Below are 20,232 nucleotides of genomic sequence, written 5' to 3'. Positions count from 1 at the left end.
TCCTTGAGGCTTCCGTACTACGGAATACACAAGCAAAGAAGGCTGCACCCTGGAATCCGGGCGTCGGCGGGTCATGTGACATACACAACTTCCGGCCCTCCGCAGGTTGTGCGTGCTGGGGCTTAAAGGTGTTCGAGGCTGCCGGAGGCCTGGCCTGGGGCGGCTCTGATTTGACAGTGCGGCCGCAGGAGCATGGAGGGTCCCCTGGAGAGGGGGGCACCCGCGGCGGCGCTGGCCGCCGTGTTGAAGCACAGCTCGGCACTGCCGTCCGAGAGCGCCCAGGTCCGAGGCTACGACTTCAACCGTGGCGTGAACTACCGCGCGCTGCTGGAGGCCTTCGGCACTACTGGTTTCCAGGCCACCAACTTCGGGCGCGCGGTACAGCAAGTCAACGCCATGGTGAGGCCTGGGTGGGACTTCCTGGGTTGAGGGGCGTGGCCTCCAGTAGCACTGTGGGGTACTTGGGGGCGGGACTTCCCTGGGAGGAGGTGTGTTTTTCGTCCGATAGTTGGAGAGAGACGGGGACCCCCTCCTGGGCGGGAGTTTTTGTGCTGGGGAGTGGGTTGGGACTGATTCTAGGTAGGGGGCGCGTTATAGGCAACATGTTGCAAGTATTTTGGAATGGGCGGAGTCTGGAGCCAGACCGCGCAGTTGAGGAAGGGATTGAAGGAGGAGCCTAAGGCAGGGCGGGACCTGAGGTTGGATTTGCTTTTCCCACTGGGGAGAGGGGTCGGGCCTGCAAAAGTGATTCCTGAAAAGGGGCGAAGCCTGAGTGTGTGACCTGAGACTTGGGCTGTGGAAAGGGCGGAGGCTGCACAGGGGTGTTCATTCCCTGGTTCCAGGTAGAAGTGGTCCCATATCCCTCAGTGGGCAGGGCCTGGGCGCGGAGTCTGTCTCTGAAACCCACCTGGGGTCCTTGGGCTGGAGTTTGGGGCCAGAGGTTAACTCGACCCTGCCCTTATACACCTAGATAGAGAAGAAACTAGAGCCGCTGGCTCAGGATGAAGACCAACATGCAGACCTGACCCAGAGCTGCCGCCCACTCACCGGCTGCACCATTTTTCTGGGCTACACATCCAACCTCATCAGTTCGGGCATTCGTGAGACCATCCGTTACCTCGTGCAGCACAACATGGTGGGGACCTGGTGGGGTTGTGGCCTTGGCCTCTCTGGGTCTTAATGGGCAATAAGATTACTGGTCATAGAAGTGAGATAGGGAACTATGGGTCAGTTTTGTTTTGCAGCAGAGCTCCCCACAAGGGTCACTGGATGAGAGTTGGGAGTTAGGAGTCCTGCCTGGTACGAAAGCAGGGCGTCCCTTCCTTGGCCAACCTCACTGCCTTATGACTGCAGGTGGACGTCTTGGTGACCACGGCTGGGGGTGTGGAGGAGGATCTCATCAAGTGCCTGGCGCCCACATACCTGGGCGAGTTCAGCCTCAGGGGGAAGGAGCTACGTGAGAACGGGATCAACAGGTGGGAGGGGCTTCCCTGGTGGCGCAGTGGTTGAGAATCTGCCTGCCAATGCAGGGGACACGGGTTCGAGCCCTGGTCTGGGAGGATCCCATATGCCGCGGAGCAACTAGGCCCGTGAGCCGCAATTACTGAGCCTGCGCGTCTGGAGCCTGTGCTCCGCAACAAGAGAGGCCGCGATTATGAGAGGCCCGCGCACCGCGATGAAGAGTGGCCCCCGCTTGCTGCAACTAGAGAAAGCCCTCGCACAGAAACGAGGACCCAACACAGCCATAAATAAATAAATAAATAAAACAATGCAACCTGGCTTTAAAAAAAAACAAACAAAAAAACACAGGTGGGGGGCCCTGAGTGGTGCTGGGTAGGGGAGCCAGGCTGAGGGTCCTGGACCCTGATGCCCACATGCCTCCTGTCCCCAGGATCGGAAACCTGCTGGTGCCCAATGACAATTACTGCAAGTTTGAGGACTGGCTGATGCCCATTTTGGACCAGATGGTGCTGGAGCAGAACACGGAGGTGAGGCTGGAGCAACCTGGGGGGGGGGGGGTGGCACGGTGGGTGTCAGGGGAGGTGCTGCTAGCTGAAGCTGATGTCTCCTCCTAGGGTGTGAAGTGGACGCCTTCCAAGATGATCGCCCGGCTTGGCAAGGAGATAAACAACCCAGAGTCAGTGTATTACTGGGCCCAGAAGGTGAGGGGCTGGGTGGGGGCAAAGTTGCCATGCTTTGGCATGTGTTGTTTCATCTTTACAGCCACCTGGGGAGTTGGTACTATTCTTATCATTCCCACTCCTAGGTGAGGAACCTCAGAAACAGAGAGGTTAGGCAATTTGCCTGAGGTCCCACAGCTGTTGAGTGTGGTCCTTGTATTCTGGCTCTACTCCTAGACTACTGGGAAGCAGTTGGGGGCAGTGCTTAGCAGCCCCCATGGGACCTGGTGTAGGGTCCCATGCTCCTCAGAGGCTATGGGGTCCAGCAATCAGAAAAATAAGAGCTACCATTCTTTATGTGCCAGGCACAAGTGAAGTTAAGCTCCCTGCCCAGAATCAGGCAGAGAGGAGGGAATGCCCCCAGACTGCCCCTGCAGGGCTCTGAGCTCTAACCGCTCTCCTGTCTTGCTCTTTCCTAGAACCACATCCCTGTGTTGAGCCCGGCACTCACAGATGGCTCGCTGGGTGACATGATCTTCTTCCATTCCTATAAGAACCCAGGCCTGGTCCTGGACATCGTTGAAGGTAAGGTGCTAGGGCCCCAGAGGAGAGGGGGAGGAGGGCTGCCTGGGCCCGCGGCCTGACACAGCCCTCTTTCCCAGACCTGAGGCTCATCAACACACAGGCCATCTTCGCCAAGCGCACTGGGATGATCATCCTGGGCGGTGGCATGGTCAAGCACCACATTGCCAACGCCAACCTCATGGTGAGCAGGGATGGAGTGTGTGTGCTCCCTACTAGGGGGTGGCACTCAGGCCTGTCATGCAGACAGGCCTGTGTACTAGGCCTATGCCATGTGCTGGGTAGACAGCTGTGGACTAGACAGGCCAAGATCCCTGCCCTCCTGGAACTGATGTTCTGGTGGGGGGAGATAGCAAACAGCTGACATGCATATCAGGTGGCAGTAATTGCTATGGAGAAAAATAAGGGAGGATGTCGAGATGGCAAGTGAAAGGGGTGCTGTTCATAAAAGGGAAAGCTTCCTGGGAAATGTGACCTGCGAGCAGAGGTTTTTCAGGGGGTGGTCCCATGAGCCATGTGGTTGTCCTGGGGTGTGGGGGCGAGATAGAATTCCCGGCAGAGGGACCAGTCAGTGCAAAGGTTCTGAGGTGCCTGATGTAGGTCAGGGAACAGCTAGGAGGCTGGTGAAGGCGAGAGTGGGAGGAGGTGAGGCAGGAGGTGACAGGCAGAAAGTGCAGGGCCTTGAGGGCCACTCAGGTGCTCTCGAGGCGCTCTCTGGCTGCTCTGGGGGGAACAAATGAGGGGGCCAGGGTGGGGGCCATAGAGAGGGGAGAGGTAAGTTGGATTTGGAGGTCTTCTGTAGAGCTGGTGGCAGATGTGGGAGGGCTCTTGCTACCTAGGAGGTGAGTCTGGAGCAACACTGCCCACTGTCTGCCCAGCATCCCGTGACCCCTCACTCTGCCCAGATGTTGACGTGGGGCCCTTCCCTTGGAGTGAGGGGCCGCCAAGGGCTTCCTTCATCTGGAACACGTCCCTCAGCCTCTAGCTACAGTGCCCTGCCTTGGAGCCTGTGTGGCTGACAGCCCACTCTGCCCCTCCCCACAGCGGAATGGGGCTGACTATGCCGTCTACATCAACACAGCCCAGGAGTTTGATGGCTCTGACTCGGGCGCCCGGCCAGATGAAGCTGTCTCTTGGGGCAAGATCCGGGTGGACGCACAGCCTGTCAAGGTGAGGGCCGGCCAGCCAGCTGGGGCACAGGGTCTCCCAGGGTACAGCCTTGGGTCCCGTGGCTCACCTGAGTCCCCTCCACAGGTCTATGCTGATGCCTCCCTGGTCTTTCCGCTGCTCGTGGCTGAAACCTTTGCCCAGAAGGTAGATGCCTTCACGCCCGAGAAGAATGAGGACTGAACACTGGACGGTGCAGCCCCAGGGAGGCCTCACCACCTCCTCTATTTATTAGTTTGCAGACCCAGCTCCTCCCAACTCCTTGGTCAGCAGCATGTCTAGAATAAATGGTCTCAGTGGTCCTTCTCAGGCTGTGTCTCTCTCTCTGTCCTTGGTCGTGGGTCCCCTGGCTTCAGCCTGTGCCATCCTCAGCCTTGTAGGTCTCTTCCCGCCAGCACTGGATGCTGCCCCCCATGGCGGTCAGCAAGCAGGGCTCCGTGGGGTGGTAGGCCAGCGACTGCACCACACTGGGACCTACAGGCAGGGCCAGCGCCAGGGCACCCTGTGGAGTGAGGGGGTTGGGAGTGTCACCAGTGTGTCTCCCTCCCCTCAGCTGCTTCTCCCCCGCTTTCAGCCACATGCGTCTTAAGTGCTTCCGAGACACTGTAAACCTAACCAGCCACAAACTCAGCCCCTCAGTCACTCTGTCCTTCCAGGTGCTCAGGTCAAACATCTTGAATCTTTCTCTTACATCTCACATCCCTTCGTCGGTAAATCCTCTTGGTTCTACCTTTAGACCATGCCCAGAGATTGCTGATTCTCTCCACCTTCACAGCCACTACCCTCCTCCACGGCCGGTCACATGTGGGTCCCAGCTTCCCTCCCCCTCTGCCACCATCTGGGCTTCGCCCGCCCACTTGATAGCCTCAATGCCTGCTCCCTTCATCACCCTGCAGTTATAGCTCAACAAACACAGTTCCTCAAGCAGGCCACCATTCCTCTTTCCACCTGGAAAGTGTCCCTTCATGTGCCCTCCCCTTCAGGGTGACTTCCGGTCTACAGGAAACTCGAGAAGTAGGCAGAACATTGGCACCTTCTTAGTTCCCAGAGGGAGAGCTGGCCCCTGGACTCTCCAGGGCCCCCCGGTTCCCTCCATCCTCTTAGGAGGCTTACTTCTCTGGCTCTGACCCCACTACGCCTGGCTGGTCAGTTTGCATCCTGACGCCCCCACCAGGCTGAGACACATGAGGACAGGGCTCACAGGGCTTGGGGGCTGGATACCACACGGATGCTCAGAGGTAGCTCAGATTTCCTGAACAACTACAGCCCTGTCTCCCCTGAGGTCAGATGCCACTATCCGCTCCTCCTACCCCAGGGTCAGTCCTAGTGGCTCTGCCTGACCTGGATTCTGCTGCCGCCAATGCCATCCAAAATGCTTCTATCTCCTGACCAGTGCGTGTGTGCCACAACCCCGAGCCCTAGCACGTGCTGTGCCCTTTGCCAGGAACGTTCTCGCCTCATCCCCTCACTCACTCCTTCCAGCCCCCAGTTCCAACAGCACTCCCTTATAGAGGCCTGGGAGTGACTCAGGTAAGGACAGGGCAGGCCCCCCGGTGCAGAGGCTCACCTCCACCAGGTCCCAGAAGAACACCTTCCCATCCTCAGAGCAGCTGACCACGTGCGTGTCGCGCTCGCTCAGGCAGCAGTCCAGCTTGTACTCCTGGTTCTTATGGCCCGTGTACCTGGATGTGAGTGGCATCAGTGGGGGTTTGGGGCCTTACTGGAAGTGGGGGAGGGGCCCCACAGCCCTGAGGACTCACTCGCCCAGCAGCTCCCCTGTGTCCTTGTCTAGAAGCCGCAACGTGGAGTCCAGGCTGGACACCAGGGTGCACTGCCCGTCCCGGCTGAAGCAGGTGCAGGTGATGGGGCCTGGGGGAAGGGGAGGGGTGGGCAAGCAGGTCAGGCTGGGGTCTCCTGTGCTGCCCCCACCTTCCCTGCCTGCCTCACAGCCCCAGCCACACTCACTGCCCACGTAGTCTGAGAAGAGGTGCCCCATCCTCAGGTCATAGCGCCTTACCCGGCCATCTACGGAGCTGCAAGAGAGGGTGGATCCAGCTGAAGCATCACAGGGGCCAGTAGGTCCAGGGCTCCAGCTTCGGTGCTCCTGTACCCTCTCACCTGGCCAGGGCCCTGAGAGCAACGCTGGGTGCCTGCCCTTCCTGGGCACCCTTCACTGTCATGTCATGTTCAGGACCGGCCACAGAAAACATGCACTGAAGTGAATTCATGAGTGGAATTCTGAGGCACTGGCTTTGAGACTCAGCCCCAGGGGCCAATCAGGTCCCACTGCATCTGTTTCTTATTTATACTGAGCTCCTTCTCTGGGCTACAACCCTGTGTGGGAGCTTGGGACACAGCTCCTACCAAGCCAGGAGCACTTGCTGCCAACGTGGAGCCTTGCTGACTGAGGGTAATCAGCTCCCCGAGGAGGTGACGTTTGAATTGGTACTTGAGGATGAGAAGGAGCCAACCATGTGCAGTCCAAGGGGGGATGTGTGGGAACTGGGTAGGCCAACAGGCCATGCAGCCCAAATGCCCCCAGTGGTGGTATCGGCACTCCCTCAGGTTGTGGCAACATTTGGGCAGCCCTGCATGGGAATATTTTTTTTTTAATTGTTTGTCTCCTGCAGTTAGAATATCAACTCTATGTTAGTGGGGGTTTTTCCTTGTTTTCCTATCTTTTCACTCCTGTATGCTCATTGACTGAAAATGTGACCTGCAGGTGGTGCTCAAACACACTCTGAATAAGTAGTAGAAGGGTAGCCCAGGCAGAGGAAGAGCAATTGCAAAAGTCGGTCCTGGGGTGCGAGCATGTGTGGCATATTTAACAGAAATGAGCCTGGGAATGAATAAAAACTGAGAGCACAACAGAGACCAGACCATGCAAGGCCTTGTGAGTGCAGTGAGGAGAGTAGATTTTAATCTAAGTACAGAGACAGCTATGATCCCCAATGGCACCTGGGGAGGGGCAAGGTCCTGGCCCCACTCACCCTGCGAGGACCTCATGGTCTGACACCTTCACGCTGGATATGCCATCCTTGGCTTCGTCCAGCTTCTGTATAGGCTCAGGTCTCCGCGAGCGGCAGTCCCAGCAGCGGATGGTGGAATCAATAGAGCCTGTGAGGTCAGCATGAAGGTGGATCAGGTTTGGGGGGGCCGGGGCAGCCCCCTGCGCCCACCTGCCTAGGCCCCGGACTCACCAGACAGGATAACTGTGGCCTCTTCATTAAACTGCACCGTGTTCACCTTCTGCAAAACAGGAACAGCAGCTTAGAGAAGGCTGGACTTTGGAGGATGGGGATAAAAGCAGGGTTCCCAGTGCAAGTTAAAGCAAGGGAAAAGGCTAGGGGTAGGGGAGATGAAAGTTTTTGGAGGAACTGCAAGGACAGGGCTTGGTGAAGGCGGGGCCGTGGGGAAGGATCCTTGCGCTGTAATTGCGTGGGGAGGGGGGGAGTCCCTGTCACCACCTACACGCAATTCAGGTCCGTTCTAACGCGGCCTTTTCTTGCTTGCACTCACCCCCGCGTGGCCCCGGAATTTGCGCACGACCTGCCCCGATGCCACATCCCACAGCACCACTGCCTTGTCCCCGCCGCCGGAGCAGAGACTGCTGTTGTCAAAGGAGCTAGAGGGCAGAGCAGGGAAGATCAGCGTCTACCTCTGATCCCGGCCTCAGCGCCTCGATCCCGGCCTGGCCCCCGGCTCACCCTGCCGCGTCCAGCACCTCGTAGCCGTGGCCGCTGTACGTCCGCAGTAGCGTCCCTCGCAGCGGGCTCCACAGCTTCAGGGTCTTGTCGCTGCCGCAAGTCAGACAGTAATTGCCATCCACTGGGGAACACCACGAGGGGGTTACTGGGCCGCCGACTTCAGGAGGAGGAGGTAGGACCCGGAATGAAGATAAGGGCGCTCACCATTAAATCGCACGGCTCGCACCGCCCTCTGCCCGCAGTCCAACGTCTTCAACCGTTTCTGAGGCAGCTCCGGGCCCCGCGGTTTTGGCTCCGGGAAAGCCATTGCTCCGCCCTCCCTTCCTCGCCACCGTAGAGTAGCCTGCACCAAGGCTTTCTGCCCTGGGAACCCACGCTTTGGTGTAACCTTATTATTGTCCTCCATAGTCTACTTCCTATTTCTCACTTCCGGGTTCAACGTTTAGGCTTTTTGGAGAAAGCGTTGGAAACACTGAAGCTTGTTTCCAGCTTTCCGGTTTCTTTCCCCACGTCCTGTTTTCTTGGAATATTTTTGGCTTCTTCGAATTCTCTGTCCCCTGGACGGGGGTAGTTCCAGCTCCCGCCGCCAGGAACGGAAGCGCGAGGGCTGAGGGTGTTACGCTAAAAGCCATCCTCCGTTTCCATGCTGGAAGCCGCCGGAAGCTGAGACTCCCGCAGCGGAAGAGGCGCGACTCGCTATGTCCGCGAACAATATGTCGGACCCACGGAGGCCCAACAAAGTGCTGAGGTGAGGATCCTAGTTGTCATGTTGTTAAAAAACAAACAAAAAAACCCCAAAATTCAGCTATAAATTTTAAAGATATAATTGGGTTTATCAAATGATTCATGAATTGGGCAGCATCCCATCTAGCAAGTAGAGGGGAGCGCTAAAGGGCTACAGAAAGGGAAAGGTTTTTTAAAGGCAAGGCAAAGAAGTCATAATCAGAAAAAAGGGTGATTTCAGATTAGATCATTTCCCTTTTGGGGAAAAAAGGGTCTTATTAGGGGGGGTTACCTCGTCTTCTTTTTGGAGGATGGAGAGGGGAGAGGACCCATGTGACCGACTACCTCATTGGTGCTGACCAGAAAATTCCTGACTGAGCGGTTAAGACTACATTTCTGGAGGAGGTTAAAGCTTCGGTTAGGTTAAGTATTGAGCCCTGCTTTGGTGGCTTGGCCTAGCATAAGGGACTCCATTTTTGGCCCGTGGTTTTCTCTTTAACAATGCCCCCTCCTCCCACCCTCCCCACCTTAATCAGACTCTCAGCTTAACTGAGAGATGTGATCAAAACTTAAGGCATGAGTGCCACTCTCAGCTACTGCTCTGAGGTTCTTGCAGTTTTTCTTGTTCCTTTGTGTGCTAACCATAGGTTATGATGTTTTTGCTTAACCCCTGTGATAGTCGCAGGTCCTGGCTGGCTTCAGGTTCACAGTTTTTAAGTTGGTCATTTTTTTGTTACTTTTCTGATGTTGGAGTCTTAGGGAGATCTTTTGCTTGGTGATTAGTGGCAGTGAGTATGCATTTAAAGCTTTTGAGAGATTAAGTGCACCAGGGAGATTATTATAATAAACAGGATAATTCACAATGTTTGGAGTGCACTTCGGAGCCATGGTCCCCAGGATCCAAACCAGGCAAAATCAAATACGTCAAAGAAAGTTCCCATTGGGAATTCCCTGGGGGTCCAGTGGTTAGGACTCCACGCTTCCAATGCAGCGAGCACGGGTTCGATCCCTGCTAAAAAAAGAAAGTTCCCGTTGAAGGAGTCACCTTCTTAAGCCAACTGACTTGTTCAGTGATTTTATATAATAGAGTTTCAACTAATCCAGAAGGGTTAATCCAGGTGCAGCAGGTGGTATTGACCACAGCATAGACACTCCTTGCTCAGCTAAAATATAATCAAGGACTATTCTATTATAAAGAAAAACTTTGGCCAGAGAATCTAAGGCTCTTTCTTGGGCTGATGGCCCTGCCGAAGAAAATGAATCCTGAGTCATGAAATCCTCATCGTTATTTTTAAAAATATATTTATTTATTTACTTATTTGGCTGCGGTGGGTCTTAGTTGCGGCATGTGGGATCTTCTTTGTAGCATGTGGTATGTGGGATCTAGTTCCCTGACCAGGGATCGAACCCGGGCCCCCTGCCTTGGGAGCGTGGAGTCTTAGCGACTGGATCACCAGGGAAGTCCCGCTCATCGTTATTTTTAACTTGATGATGTAAATCCAGGGGATTTGACCAATGAGGTGTCTTAGTTCCCTTGTGGAATGTTAGGGGCCCAGTTACATAACCTAAGAGGTATTGCCCCCTGTGCACTGACTATCTAGGCATTCAGAGGCCCAAAGAGAATGATAACCACCATGGACAAAGACAGACCCTATGGGGACACAAACCATTGCCGTTAAGGAGGTACTGTTAATGGATTCAGTCACAGGAATTACTGCGTTTACCTATTCCAACCAGGTGTCAGTTAGGTTTTCAGCACGTACGGGAAGAGAATCTCCCATCCTGAATAAAGTGTTGTTCTAAATGCCTTGCAAAGATGGTTGCTGCTGGTGAGATCTCTTAGTGATTGGGGGCAAATCTGATCTAGATTATCATGGGAACATGGGGGTGCAAATGCACTAAGATTTACTAGGTAATTATGTCTAACTGAGTATGTAAGTTATGATGGGAGAAAGGAAACAACAAGGCATAGGTTGTTCTGGCTGTACAAGTTGAACTGCGTAAGAAATTTTTAGGGGGTTTGATTGTAGTTTGCTGTGACTTTGAGAATAGAAGAGAAATTGGTCACAGGAAGGACCAGGGGGTCTCTAGCATCATGGATAGATTGTAATCTTTGTTGACAAATCCAGCAGTCTGAAAGCTTACCTCCCTTAGCAATGGCCTGGGAGAGAAGGGTGAAAACATTATCTTTCCAGGTCAATACCAGAGTAAAGAAAAGAAAAAGGAGGAAGGGTTTCACGTTTAGTTAAAGTATGGTCTGTTCATTTAATTTACAACCATTGTTTGTGCATCTTAATTTCTCTGTTCAGGGAATTCCCTGGCAGACCAGTGGTTGGGACTCTGTGCTTTCATTGCTGAGGGCCAGGATTCAATCCCTGGCGGGGGAACTGAGATCTCACAAGCCGCCCATGGTGTTGCCAAAAAAGAAAAAAAAAAATTAAAAAAAAAATGTCTCTGTTCAGGAGCAGACTGGTGCCATGTTACAAGGACATCAGGATGGCCACAGTCAGGCAATGAGGGGTCATTTTTTGCTGAAGCAGAATGGTCTTCATCCATATGTGCCTTATTTATTTATTTACTGGCTGCTCCGTGCGGCTTGCGAGATCTTAGTTCCCCGACCAGGGACTGAACCTGGGCCACCACGGTGAAAGCACCCAGTCTTAACCATTGGACCACCAGGGAATTCCCAGTGCCATAATATTTATGGACTCTGTTGCTGCTGTCTTTACATGAAAGTCAGCTAGGGCATTCCTGGAACTCAGGTTCAGTCCTTTTGGTCTGAACCTCAATTTTAATGACAGCAATTTCAGAAGGTAAGAGAATAGCAATAAGAAGGTAGTTTATTTGTTGCCCTTTTAAAAAAATAAAAAATAAATGGATTTTTTTCAGCATTTTTACAAATATTTATTTATTTATTTATTTTTGGCTGTGTTGGGTCTTCGTTGCTGTGCGCGGGCTTTCTCTAGTTGTGGTGAGTGGGGTCTGCTCTTCATTGCAGTGCGCGGCTTCTCACTGCAGTGGCTTCTCTTGTTGCAGAGCACAGGCTTTAGGGGTGTGGGCTCTAGAGCTCAGGTTCAGTAGGTGTGGCGCACGGGCTTGGTTCCTCTGAGGCATGTTGTGCCTGGACCAGGGCTTGAACCTGTGTTCCCTGCATTGGCAGGTGGATTCTTAACCACTGCACCACCAGGGAAGCCCTGTTGCCCATTTTTGATTGGGGGCCCAGAGGACATAAGAAAACCCCTTTGTTTCCATAACATCCCCAAATCATGGATGACCCCAAAGGCATACCAGCTATTGGTATAAATATTAACAGTCTGTCATCTGACAACTTGCTGCTTTAGTTTGTGGGAAGTTTCCCTTTCAAGTTATTCATATTGGTTAGTAATATCATAACCAGCTTGGAAACAAAGTATCCCTTTTTCATTTTTAGAGTAGGACCCATCAGCAAGATTAGATCAGGATGTTCTTACCTGGCAGTCATGGGGCTCGTCTTTGTCAGGCAGAGGTGGTGATGTAGCAGGGTTAAGGATGTTGCAACATTTAAGATGTTGAGTAGGTAGTGGAAGCAGAAGGATCTCATAGGAGGTTAATCTGCTTGCAGAGAAATGTTGAGTCAGTTCAGAGTTAAGAAGACTTTGGACAGCATGAGGAGTTTGTAAATAAATGCCATTACCTAGGGTTAGATCTGCTGAGGCTCCTACTAACTTTGCAGCTGCAGCTATAGCCTTAAGACAGTTGGTATAGGGACTGGCAACTGAATCCGGTTATATGCTGTGATAGGGAACAGGCTATGTTTATTGCTATGCTCTTGTGTGTGCATTGCCAGGGCTTGCTTATCTCTTTCACGCACGAATAAGGTGAAAGGTTTTGAGTAATTAGGTAGGCCTAGGGCTGGCGGTTCTTACAGCACTTGTTTTAGTCTTAGAAAAGCCTGCTGATGTTTATCTTCCCTAGGAAGGGGCTCAGGCACTAAAAGTTTAGTAAGTTCATAGAGTGGGAAAGCCAATAGAGAAAAATTAGGAACCCATAGTCTACAATAGCCAATCAAGTCTAGAAATCCACAAAGCTGTCGCTTAGTTATAGGCATAGGACATTCTTGGTTTAGCCTAATCCTTTTTGGAGATAGCTGGGTTCCTTCAGCACTAGGTAATGAACAGTATACAGAGATAATTGTAATTTTTCCTTGCAGAGTTTATGTCCCTTTTGTCAGTGGAAATAATCAACAACCAACCTATAATAAGAATTTTAGGGCTTCCCTGGTGGTGCAGTGGTTAAGAATCTGCCTGCCAATGCAGGGGACATGGGTTCGATCCCTGGCCTGGGAAGATCCCATATGCCGCAGAGCAACTAAGCCCGTGTGCCACAACTACTGAGCCCACGTGCCACAGTTACTGAATCCCACGCGCCTAGAGCCTGTGCTCTGCAACAAGAGAAGCCACGACACTGAGAAGCCCGTGCACCGTAACAAAGAGTAGCTCCCACTCGTCGCAACTAGAGAAAGCCCACACACAGCAACGAAGACCCAACACAGCCAAAAAAAACCAAATAAATAATTTTTTTTTTTTTTTTAAAAGGATTTTATTCAAGCCGAACTGAGGACTGTAGCCCAGGAAACACAGATTCAAGAAGCCCTTGAATTGTGTTTTGCCAGACTACAAAATGGCAGAGGCTTATATAGGCAAAAACTGCAGTTACATAACTTGTTTGTCAAGAATTATAATTGGGGCTTCCCTGGTGGTCCAGTGGTTAAGACGCCACCCTTCCACTGCAAGGGGCACCGGTTTGACCCCTGGTCAGGGAAGTACCGCATGCCACGAGGTGCAGCCAAAAAATAAAAAGGGAATTATAACTGGAACTGGCAAGGAGTAAGGGTGCCTGTCAAGCAAGGATTGGTTGGGGTCTGAAGTGGTTGTATAGTTACAGTGGGAGATCTTGAGACCATAAGGTTGCAGCTGGCAGCTGCTAGCAGATATTGTCTTGAGAATAGCTAGTGGTGTAGTTAAGTTTGATACAGTTCAGAAAATTCAAGTTCTCAGTGATGCAGGAATATATCCACATCCACAATGACCACCCGGCTCCATTTGGATGCCTGAAGCACAGTTCTGTCTTGTCAGAACAAAGAACAAACATCAAACATAACGGGGTACATTCCTTCGCGGTTTCAAGAGACAGATTAGCACATACACAGTGAGTCAGCATGACCGTAGTTTTGGGGAAGGGAACCTCATCTTCAAAGGAGTTGATGCATTGGCATCTTAGGGTTGGGGTGAATGGACATTTATCCCTATCTTCAAAGTGGACATTCTGAACAGTCTGATAACTGTATTCCTTTTTTTGTCTGTTTGTTTTAATGGTTAAAGCAGATGTACAATGTCTGTTTGACAGGCCACAAGACGGTCTGTTCTAATTAGCATAAAGTTCAAGCCCAGGGGACTTCCCTGGTGGTCTAGTGGGTAAGACTCCGAGCTCCCAATACAGGGGACCCGGGTTTGATCCCTGGTTGGGGAACTAGATCCCACATGCATGCTGCAACTAAGAAGCCCAAATGCCACAACGAAGATCCCGCATGCTGCAACTAAGACGCGGTGCAGCCAAAATAAACAAATACATTAATAATAAAAAAAAAAAGTTCAAGCCCAGTCATGTATGAGCGAGGATGACTTCCCCATACCTCAATATGTGGAAATTTCTTCCATCACTTCTCAGCTAACTGTTGCAGCAGATACATGGAGTCTTTTATGGATGCCTCTTTGGTTACTGAGCACAGCAAGAGGTCGTCTGCCTATTGTAAAACAGCTGATTTCCCCGGGACTGGCGGCTCCTTGCATTTTGGTGGAGCACTTGGGAGAAATAAGGGGCCTCAGTGAGCCTTTGAGGCATGACTGTCCAGGTGTATTGCTGATTTTTCCAACTTAAGGCGAACAGATAATCAGCTGTTGGGGTCTACAGTGGTGCTGAACCAAGGTCTACAACAGTGAACCATTTTGAGTCTGGTGTCACTCATGACAAAAGGGTGTTCTGGGTTTGCGACAACTGGGAAATGGGGAAGAACTATCTCATTAATAGCTCTTAAGTCCTGAGGGGAGGGATAAATTGGGAGATTGGAATTGACAAATACACACTACTATATATAAAATAGATAACTAATAAGGACCTACTGTATAGCAGAGGGAACTCTACTCAATACTCTGTAAAGACTTAAATGGGAAAAGAATCTAAAAAAGAGTGGATATATAAACATATATAACTGATTTACTTTGCTGTACAGCAGAAACTAACACAACATTGTAAATCAACTCTACTCCAATAAAAACTAAAACAAACAAACAAACAAACAAAACTTTCCCTGGGGGGAAAAAGGAAAAAACTCTTAAGTTCTGGACAAATCTCCATCCTCACCCATTAGGTTTCCAGGCTGGCAGGATCTGTGTGTCATGGGGGCTAATACAGGGTATGATTACCCCCTGGGAGATGAGATCTTTTGTTGCAGGTGTGAGGCTTTGTGTGGCTTCAGGCTTTAGTGGATATTGAGGTAATTGAGGAAGAGGTTTAGTTATGTGTCTCTGAATCTTTATAGGCTCTGTACTTTTTATTGTCCCAGTGTCAGTATTAGAAATAACCCACAGGTTTTTGGGCACCTCAGTTAAATTAGGGGACTTTTGTTGGAATCCTTCCTCTTCTACGTCAAGGACAGATTGTAAGAACGTAAAAGAACATCAGGTTCAGGTTGGTCAGGAAATTTAACGGTGAGGTCTCCATTGGAAACAAAATGTATTAGCCCTTTTAACTTAGAAAGCAGATCTCTACCTAATAGATTGACTGGGGCTATGTCACATAGCAAAAAAGAATGCTTTTCAGTCAAAGGTCCCAGAGTCATTTGTATTGGTTGAGGTAGAAATTCTCTCTGAACGTTTATTAGATACTTCTACTAAGGAAACCTCTTTTTCACTCTGAGGGATTTGTCGTCCTATGGGAGTGGGGTTTAAAGTAGAAAGTGTAGGGACTTCCCTGGTGGTCCAGTGGGTAAACTCCACGCTCCCAATGCAGGGGGCCCGGGTTTGATCCCTGGTCGGGGAACTAGATCCCGCACGTGTGCCGCAACTAAGAGTCTGCATGCTGCAACTAAGAAGCCTGCCTGCTGCAACTAAAAAATAAATACATAAATAAAAGTAGAAAGTGTAGCTCCATTATCGACTGGAATTTGGCAGGGTTTCCCATTAATTTTAATTTTAGCTTCCCCTTGGCTGTTTAAGGGAATTACTGATAACAGCTTACTGGAGAATCCCTTGGAACACTGAGGGGGTAGATGTGGGGCACTCAAGTTGAAGAATTTGCATAAGACCTTTGAGGACAATCTCTTTTTCCAGTGTCCCAGTTGATTACATGTGAGACATTGGGCCTCGGGCCAGCGTTTTGATGGTGGACCCCTAGGAGGGTGTTATGTTAGGTCTCTGGCCTTGGAGCTTTTGTAGCTGTAAGGCCAACAACTTGGAAACTTTTTGCTTGTGGTCTTGCTCTAAGGTCGTTTCAAAGTGCTCAGCTATGGTCGCTGGCTCCATCAGACGGGTGGTCTCCCATCCTATTTTCTGTCTTTTTATCAATGCACTAATAATCTCAGGAGATAATCTATTTGCAAATAGGGCAGCTAAGAGCAGGTTGAGTGACTCTTTTATATGGGACCGGAACGCCATAGGTGGAGGGCTTCCAAGCATGCCTTAAAGTTGGCCCGATTCATCTTTCTTTGCTTTGCATGTTTGAATAATAGACCGATCAGTTGGGGTAGGGAAGATTCTAGGAATGGCTTATAAAAGGTCAGGTGCTGTTTTACCAGCTTTTTCTGGTTGAGGATCTTGAAGATCCTCCGGGTTTTGCCATTTTGCTTCCTGTGTCCATTTGGTGCTTCACCAGGTCCTACCTGCATGTGCACAAGCTGATAAAGATTTTGCAGCCTGGGGTCAAGGCCCTGATAATGACTCCAGATTCTTCAAAGAACTTTTGGGGTTCCTCCCTAGGTTTAGGAAGTGCCTTAACTATGGCCCTTAGTTCCATTTTTGACCAAAGAGTGAAAGATACCCGAGGAGGTTCGTCTGCAACCTTGGGTAGTTCTCTCTTACATGGTAACTGTTGAATAGTCCCTTCAGAGTGGAAAGGCAGTTCAGAAAGAAAATCAGTAAAACATGAGTACTCAGGTAAAGAAGGAGAGAGGGGCTTCCCTGGTGGCGCAGTGGTTGAGAATCCGCCTGCCAATGCGGGGGACACGGGTTCAAGCCCTGGTCTGGGAAGATCCCACATGCCGTGGAGCAACTAAACCCGTGCGCCACAACTACTGAGCCTGCATGCCACAACTACTGAAGCCCACACGCCTAGAGCCCGTGCTCCAAAACAAGAGAAGCCACCACAATGAGAAGCCTGCGCACCGCAGCGAAGAGTAGCCCCTACTCTCTGCAACTAGAGGAAGCCCGCGTGCAGCAACGAAAACCCAACGCAGCCAAAAAAAAAAAAAAAAATAAAGCCTTATAAAAAAAAAAAAGGAGAGAGGAGAGCAGTAGGAGTCATGTCAGCCCTATCCTTTTTTGTTTTAGGTACTTCTTGTGTTTTTGATTTTCCATTAGCCTTTTTGTAACCCATCTTTTAATGAAGCTATTTTGGAAACTTGAAGCCTTTTGGAAGCTTCCATTTCCAATGAAAATAGGTATCCCATTCTGTTTGCTTAATTTGGAAACCCTCACTTTCAAGGGCAATTATTTTGTTTTTTTTAATAAATTTATTTATTTGTTTTTTGGCTGCATTGGGTCTTCGTTGCTGCATGCGGGCTTTCTCTAGTTGTGGACAGCGGGGGCTACTCTTCGTTGCAGTGTGTGGGCTTCTCATTGCGGTGGCTTCTCCTGTTGTGGAGCATGCGCTCTAGGCCCCCGGGCTTCAGTAGTTGCAGTGCGTGGGCTCAGTAGTTGTGGCTCGTGGGCTCTAGAGCTCAGGCTCACTAGTTGTGGGGCACGGGCTTATTTGCTCCGCGGCATGTGGGATCTTCCCGGACCAGGGCTCGAACCCGTGTCCCCTGCATTGGCAGGCGGATTCTTAACCATTGTGCCACCAGGGAAGTCCCTCAAGGGCACTTCTGAAATAAACAATCTTGTCTCACTGACACATTCCCCACAGTGGCCACTGTAATTCTAGGTTGTTTTTAGCAATATCTTGCCATTTTTGTAGATATTTACAGCTTTTGGGATTATAGTTCTTAGACATAAAAAAGGCAGGTATGCTGATGGGTGGCATGCTTGATTCATTAAAGGTGAAAGCTCCCATCTCTCTTAGCTGGCTTTATCTACACAAAGCAAGACAGACAAACATGAATACCTTAACATTCCGGCTGTAACCAGTTACTGCGGCCTGGCCAAGAAAAAGGCCCTGTGCACACCACCACCAACTGCCTACACAGAACCTGGGGCTGGGGGAAAGGATTGAACCAGCAGACGCCAAATGGGGATTGTGGGCTGATTCCAAACGAATGGGGAACCGCAGCTGCCACCAGCAGTGCCCAACGTGGAATCTGGGAAAGGATCCCAAATAAATGGGGAACAGCAGACCATACCACCAGCAGTTCCCAACATGGAATCTGGGAACAGAACCAAGGCTGGGGTTTCCAACCAAATGAGGAACTGTGGTCCGAACTTCCAGCAGCTCCCAACGTGGAACCAGTGATTCCAGACAAATGGGGAACTGGCTGGAAAGCCAATTAGATTGGGAGTGACACAAAGAGAGCAGAGCTCAGAACTGAGAGGAACTTACCCATGGCCCCCAGAAATGGCGAGAAAGACAGTGGACTCAAAAAGGGGTTCATGGGTACCATGCTTATGTTTCTCATTGTCCCCAAATGCTGTCAGAGGTTCACTTTGGATCCTGTCGCTGCCACCAGATCTGTTGAAAAAAACAAAATTCAACTGAATAAATTTTAAAGATCTAATTGACTTTATTGAAGGCTTCATGGATCAGGCAACATCTCTTCTAGCAAGTAGAGGGGAGCTCTAAAGGGCTACAGAAAGGGAAAGGTTTTTAAAGACAGGACAAGGAAGTCATAAACAGAAAAAAGGATTATTTCAGATTAAGTCACCTCCTTTTTGGGAAAAAAGGGTCTTATTAGGTGGGTTACCTCTTCCTTTGGGGGATGGAGAGGGGAGAGGGGCCCATGTGACAGACTACCTCATTGGTGCTGACCAGAAAATTCCTGACTGACTGGTTAGGACTACATTTCTGGGGGAGGCTGAAGCTCCAATTAGGTTAGGTACTAAGCCCCAGTTTAGTGGCATGGCCTAGCATAAGTGACTCCATTTTGGGCCTGTGGTTTTATTTTTAACAATGGGAATGGGCCTCGAGTTGTGGGTTGGAGACCCAGGGGAGCACCTGCCCATCCTGGGGGCAGAACTTGAGCACCCCTGACCCTGAGCCTGCTGCAGGTACAAGCCCCCGCCGAGCGAGTGTAACCCAGCCTTGGATGACCCAACACCGGACTACATGAACCTCCTCGGCATGATCTTCAGCATGTGTGGCCTCATGCTCAAGGTGGGCAGGGCTGAGTTTCCTTCCCCGTAGCTCCACCTGACAGTGGGGAAGGCGTGGATTCAGAATGAAGCAGGACCAGTGCTGAGGGGGCAGGGCTGGGGTGATGCTGGGTGAAGAAGGCTAGGGCTGTCGGGGAAGCCAGGTGTCCGGGTCAGAGTGGCGCATAGGACGTCAGTCTGAGGGTGGGGCCAGGCTTTAATGCAACTTGGTGGGGACTGGTGGAGAAAATGTGGGGTCCTTAGCACGATGGGGGATGTCAAGGGCCAGGCTCCTTAGGCCTGAGGGGACATGGTGGGGTCAGAGATGCAGGACGGGGAGTAGGACCATAATTCAGGTACCTGGAGTTAACTATGGGGATCTGTAACTGAGACTCCTGGGGCTCAGGGTTTGAGCTGCATCAGGTGGAACTGGGGTTGGAACCGGTGCCTGGGAATGGCCCTTGTGGGGGCTCATTGGGGGTGCCTCTCACCGACCTAACCCACCCATCCACCTACCTCTTCCAGCTGAAGTGGTGCGCTTGGGTCGCTGTCTACTGCTCCTTCATCAGCTTTGCCAACTCCCGGAGCTCTGAGGACACTAAGCAGATGATGAGTAGCTTCATGTGAGGCTGGATCTGGAGAGGGAGGGACTCCTGGGTGAGGGGAAGGGGACCCCAAGCCTATCCATCCTGGACTGACACCTCTCTCCCATCTCAGGCTGTCCATCTCTGCCGTGGTGATGTCATATCTGCAGAACCCTCAGCCCATGACACCCCCCTGGTGATGTCAGCCTAGAGGGGTCACATCCTGGACCCCTCTATCCACCTTGCCCTAGGCCTGGCCCGTGGCTGCTCAGCCTCCTGCCCTCAGCTGCAGTCCTGGGCTTCCCTGGGTGAGGTAGTCTTGGGGCCTGCAGCTGGATGGAGGGAACCTGGCCCTGTCCTTGGGATCCCACTTCGCTGGAGCAGAGAGGGCAATCTCCTAGGCCTACCCCTCCTGCCTTCCTTCCCCACCCTGCCTGCTGTTGGAGGAGATACTATCCATGTTTCTAGGTGTATCCACTCATTTTCTTGTTGAAACCAGTTAATAATAAATTTTTGCATTCTGGTTGTTCTCTGAGACCTCTCTCTCCTTCTGTGCATTGTCATAACAGGGGGAAGGGCTCCAGTTCCTCCACTCAGTCAGGCTTGGGGTGGGGTCCCCAGTCTGGAGCCTTTTGGTTGGTTCACTTGCTAATTTCACAAGACTCCAGCCTTAAGTCAGCTGCCAGAGACTGAACAGTGATCCCTGCCCTCTGGCAACTCAGCAGACAGCCCTGCTGATCTAAGGAACCTGTGCTTTGGTTTTCTTATCAGAGGAATGGGGGTAATGTCAGCAAATCGGATGGACTGGTAGGGA

General features: G+C 51.2%; 3 protein-coding genes across 4 annotated transcripts; 2 read left to right on the top strand and 1 right to left on the bottom strand.

Annotated features, from left to right (window-relative positions):
* Nucleotides 1–87: 87 nt before the first annotated feature.
* On the top strand, nucleotides 88–4,178 carry DHPS (deoxyhypusine synthase). Of its 2 annotated transcripts, none has more exons than XM_068536826.1 (9): nucleotides 88–399; nucleotides 971–1,135; nucleotides 1,354–1,475; nucleotides 1,892–1,988; nucleotides 2,076–2,162; nucleotides 2,600–2,705; nucleotides 2,783–2,886; nucleotides 3,747–3,872; nucleotides 3,957–4,178. In XM_068536826.1, exons 1-9 carry the CDS (start codon nucleotides 193–195, stop codon nucleotides 4,050–4,052), a joined length of 1,110 nt encoding a protein of 369 aa, XP_068392927.1. In that variant the 5' UTR covers nucleotides 88–192; the 3' UTR covers nucleotides 4,053–4,178. The 2 variants fall into 2 exon arrangements, with proteins under 2 accessions (XP_068392927.1, XP_068392928.1); XM_068536827.1 differs by lacking the exon at nucleotides 88–399 and adding an exon at nucleotides 638–842.
* WDR83 (WD repeat domain 83) lies at nucleotides 4,063–7,998 on the bottom strand. Its single transcript, XM_068536828.1, has 9 exons — nucleotides 7,781–7,998; nucleotides 7,577–7,697; nucleotides 7,389–7,494; nucleotides 7,070–7,118; nucleotides 6,860–6,986; nucleotides 5,835–5,902; nucleotides 5,630–5,738; nucleotides 5,437–5,551; nucleotides 4,063–4,371 (listed from the first exon to the last, which is right to left on the bottom strand). Exons 1-9 carry the CDS (start codon nucleotides 7,980–7,982, stop codon nucleotides 4,222–4,224), a joined length of 1,047 nt encoding a protein of 348 aa, XP_068392929.1. The 5' UTR covers nucleotides 7,983–7,998; the 3' UTR covers nucleotides 4,063–4,221.
* A 219-nt stretch (nucleotides 7,999–8,217) lies between these two features.
* WDR83OS (WD repeat domain 83 opposite strand) lies at nucleotides 8,218–19,953 on the top strand. The gene is made up of 4 exons (XM_068536829.1): nucleotides 8,218–8,324; nucleotides 18,751–18,856; nucleotides 19,360–19,457; nucleotides 19,552–19,953. The coding sequence occupies exons 1-4, from the start codon at nucleotides 8,275–8,277 to the stop codon at nucleotides 19,616–19,618; spliced, it is 321 nt and encodes a 106-aa protein (XP_068392930.1). The 5' UTR covers nucleotides 8,218–8,274; the 3' UTR covers nucleotides 19,619–19,953.
* Nucleotides 19,954–20,232: the final 279 nt, after the last annotated feature.

This window comes from Eschrichtius robustus, chromosome 2 (assembly GCF_028021215.1).
Source record: "Eschrichtius robustus isolate mEscRob2 chromosome 2, mEscRob2.pri, whole genome shotgun sequence".
Lineage (NCBI taxonomy): Eukaryota > Metazoa > Chordata > Mammalia > Artiodactyla > Eschrichtiidae > Eschrichtius > Eschrichtius robustus.
The sequence above is the reverse complement of the archived record's forward strand: the minus strand, read 5'-3'. Positions and strand labels throughout refer to the sequence as shown.

What these genes read in the sequence shown, in the direction of transcription:
- DHPS (XM_068536826.1), top strand. Translation starts at nt 193, where the DNA reads ATGGAGGGTCCCCTGGAGAGGGGGGCACCCGCGGCGGCGCTGGCCGCC. An exon ending in TACAGCAAGTCAACGCCATG is followed by an intron (nt 400 to 970) that starts GTGAGGCCTGGG and finishes TTATACACCTAG; the next exon opens with ATAGAGAAGAAACTAGAGCC. An exon ending in CGTGAGAACGGGATCAACAG is followed by an intron (nt 1,476 to 1,891) that starts GTGGGAGGGGCT and finishes TCCTGTCCCCAG; the next exon opens with GATCGGAAACCTGCTGGTGC.
- WDR83 (XM_068536828.1), bottom strand. Translation starts at nt 7,982, where the DNA reads ATGGAGGACAATAATAAGGTTACACCAAAGCGTGGGTTCCCAGGGCAG. An exon ending in GAGGTGCTGGACGCGGCAGG is followed by an intron (nt 7,495 to 7,576) that starts GTGAGCCGGGGG and finishes TCTGCCCTCTAG; the next exon opens with CTCCTTTGACAACAGCAGTC. An exon ending in ACAGGGGAGCTGCTGGGCGA is followed by an intron (nt 5,552 to 5,629) that starts GTGAGTCCTCAG and finishes ACTCACATCCAG; the next exon opens with GTACACGGGCCATAAGAACC.
- WDR83OS (XM_068536829.1), top strand. Translation starts at nt 8,275, where the DNA reads ATGTCCGCGAACAATATGTCGGACCCACGGAGGCCCAACAAAGTGCTG. An exon ending in TGTGTGGCCTCATGCTCAAG is followed by an intron (nt 18,857 to 19,359) that starts GTGGGCAGGGCT and finishes TACCTCTTCCAG; the next exon opens with CTGAAGTGGTGCGCTTGGGT. An exon ending in CAGATGATGAGTAGCTTCAT is followed by an intron (nt 19,458 to 19,551) that starts GTGAGGCTGGAT and finishes CTCCCATCTCAG; the next exon opens with GCTGTCCATCTCTGCCGTGG.